Source organism: Nanorana parkeri, unplaced genomic scaffold (assembly GCF_000935625.1).
Source record: "Nanorana parkeri isolate BGI_ZX_2015 unplaced genomic scaffold, ASM93562v1 scaffold942, whole genome shotgun sequence".
Lineage (NCBI taxonomy): Eukaryota > Metazoa > Chordata > Amphibia > Anura > Dicroglossidae > Nanorana > Nanorana parkeri.
Genome location: NW_017307210.1, coordinates 572,862 through 575,580, shown reverse-complemented (window position 1 = coordinate 575,580; position 2,719 = coordinate 572,862). Strand labels below are relative to the sequence as shown.

General features: G+C 48.8%; 1 protein-coding gene across 2 annotated transcripts in view; it reads right to left on the bottom strand.

Moving 5' to 3' along the window:
• Positions 1 to 2,719, bottom strand: part of FZD3 (frizzled class receptor 3) — a 58,605-nt gene that overhangs the window by 3,943 nt on the left and 51,943 nt on the right. For both annotated transcript variants that reach the window (XM_018566367.1, XM_018566368.1), the window contains exon 4: positions 36 to 184. In XM_018566367.1, the coding sequence (XP_018421869.1) occupies positions 36 to 184 (149 nt within the window). The remainder of the gene's footprint in view (positions 1 to 35; positions 185 to 2,719) is intronic.

Below are 2,719 nucleotides of genomic sequence, written 5' to 3'. Positions count from 1 at the left end.
AACACAGGTACTCTTCACTCGGTGCGGACACTCACTCTTTCTTCTTCCGGCCATGAAAAAAGCTGGCCCACTCGAAGCAGGTCTTCTTGCTGCCCACCCAGAAGACGGACGGTATTCCCACCACCAGGGCCATTAGGTACTTCATCAGGAAGAGGATGAGGTCAGGACGGCTTGTCTGCGTCACCTGCAATGACAAATCAAAACCAGTGAGACTCCGGTCGTGTGATAACGCCAACGCATACTTGTGTGGGAAAGGTGCGAGGGGCACGGCACTGCAAACCTGTCAGAAATGGTAAACTTTGTAATAGAAAACTTACTTAGAGAACTATGGGGTCAGGGCTTTCCCCCATAGTTCTCCTAAGGGTCACGGGAGAACACAAACTAGCGCCCTCCCGTCACCCAAAGCTCAGTATATAGGGAGCTACAGGTCGCGGTATACTGAGACGCCGCAGCCGGAACGGATCCCGATGTCGATGTCGAGATCCACCCAGCTGCGTGATTGACCGCTGGCTTTGCCTATCTAGAGGCAGAGCCAGCTGTGCCCGCCCCCTCCCCCGTCCGTTCCGCCAGTCAGGGCTGGAGGATTGGAGCGGGGAGGAGGGGAATCCCTGCAGGGAGCCGTGAGTGACAGTCACAGCTCTCTGCAGGGATAGATCGAGAAGTGAGCGAGCGACGGTATGCGTTCGCTCACCTCCCGATCTACTGAGCCGACCCGCGGCAGTCTCATTGTCACGCGTCGGCTCAGATTATGAGGCTGAGTGAAAATCGCTGGCCTCATAATTCTCCTTTAAGAACATGGGTACAGGTACTCAAATATTAGACCACATAGGGACTCATATACACACATTCACAACTCACACACAGACACACAAAGGTTGAACTTGATGGACCTGTGTCTTTTTTCAACCTAAAATACTAAGTAACAGGCACAAGATTAAAAAAATGACTCCGTCAGCCTTTCTAGAACCAGTTTGTCACGAGGGCCCAACGTCTCTATTTATTGCTGAACCCCAACAACTCCCTTCTGTGGGATCTCTTTTTGGACAGGATAGGATCTCCATGCATCTACACTATATGGCCACAAGTCTGTGGGCACCTGACCATCACATCTACATCTCTTGTTGGACATCCTATTCAAAAACCATGGCCATTATTATGCAGTTGCCTCCCACCCCCTTTTGAGGCTTTAAGGTCTCGTTCACACCTAGGCGTATTGCATATGCGCGTCTGTCGCGCGTTTTTTTACCGCAATTCGCGGTAAAAAAGTTGCGCGACAAACGCGCGTTTCCAAAGGCTACTTGGCTGTATCCCAATGGAAACGCGCAACAAAACGGCCCAAAGTAGTACATGTACCTTTTCAGGCGTGGGCCTTTTTGAAGCACGTTAGGGACGGGCGGAAATACGCCAAGGTGGGAACGAGACCCATTGACTACAATGGGATTTATATTTTTGAGCGTTTGTCGAGCGTAGAACGCGCTACAAAACGTTCAGGTGTGAACGAGGGCTAAGAGCTTCCACTTTTCTGGGAAGGCCTTCCAGACATTCGATCTGTCGTCATGTGTGCCAGTTCTGCCAAAAGAACATTTGGGAGGTCAGGTACTGATGTTGGATGAGAAGACCTGGCTCTCAATCAGCATTACACTCCATAGGTCACATGTGTCAAACTCAAGGCCCAGGGGCCGAATCAGGCCCACCAGACCATTTCCTAGACTTCTACTTTCAGATCTAGGTATTAAGTTATTACTAAAACCAGTGATCATGGAATGCCGAGGCAATTATGATAAAGATTAGATACATTTATATAGTCTTACAGATACCTTTGAGGGCAACCATAATGTTGATGCGGCCCACGATTAAATTGAGCTCGACACCCCTGCCATAGGTGTTCAGTAGGGTGGAGGGCAGGGCTCTGTGAAGGCCACTCGAGTTCCTCCACCAAACTGGTCACCCCATGTATTTATGGAGCTGGCTTTGTACACAGGGGGCAGTCATGGTGGAGAAGAAAAGGGACTTCACCAGGTACTGATGTTGGATGAGAAGACCTGTCTCATAATCAGTGTAGCAATTCATCTCAAAAGGGGTTCAGTGGGGTGGAGGGCAGGGCTCTGTGAAGGCCACTCGAGTTCCTCCACCAAACTGGTCACACCATGTCTTTATGGAGCTGGCTTTGTACACAGGGGACATTCATGGCGGAACAGAAAAGGGTCTTTACCAAACAATTGTGTAAGATTTGTATGCTGAAGAGTTAACAGTACCCTTCACTGGGAACACCTGAACTCCATAATTTGGAGGGGTAGCCATATAAATTTGGCACAATTTGCCTGTATGGAATTCTGTGCATTTCCTGTCCAACTATGTCACATGAGACACCTCCTGATGTATTTATAAATGTGTGAAAAGTGGGCTAAGAAGAACATTGAGGGGGATTTATCGAAACTGGAGCAGAGCAAATCTGGAGCAACTGTGCCTGGCAACCAATTAGCATCCACCTTTCATTTTTCAAAGCTTAACTGAACAGACTGAAGGGAGAAGCCGATTGGTTGCCATAGGCAACTGCTCCAGATTTTGTCTGTCTGTGTTGATAAATTCCCCCCGTTGTCTATTGCCTTTAGAGAATAACCTTGCCTCATGATGACCTTGGTGCTGCAGCAGTGACCGTTTGAAGCAGATTTTTTGCTATTGGACACAATAATTGTTCAAACTTCCCACCCCCCATAGA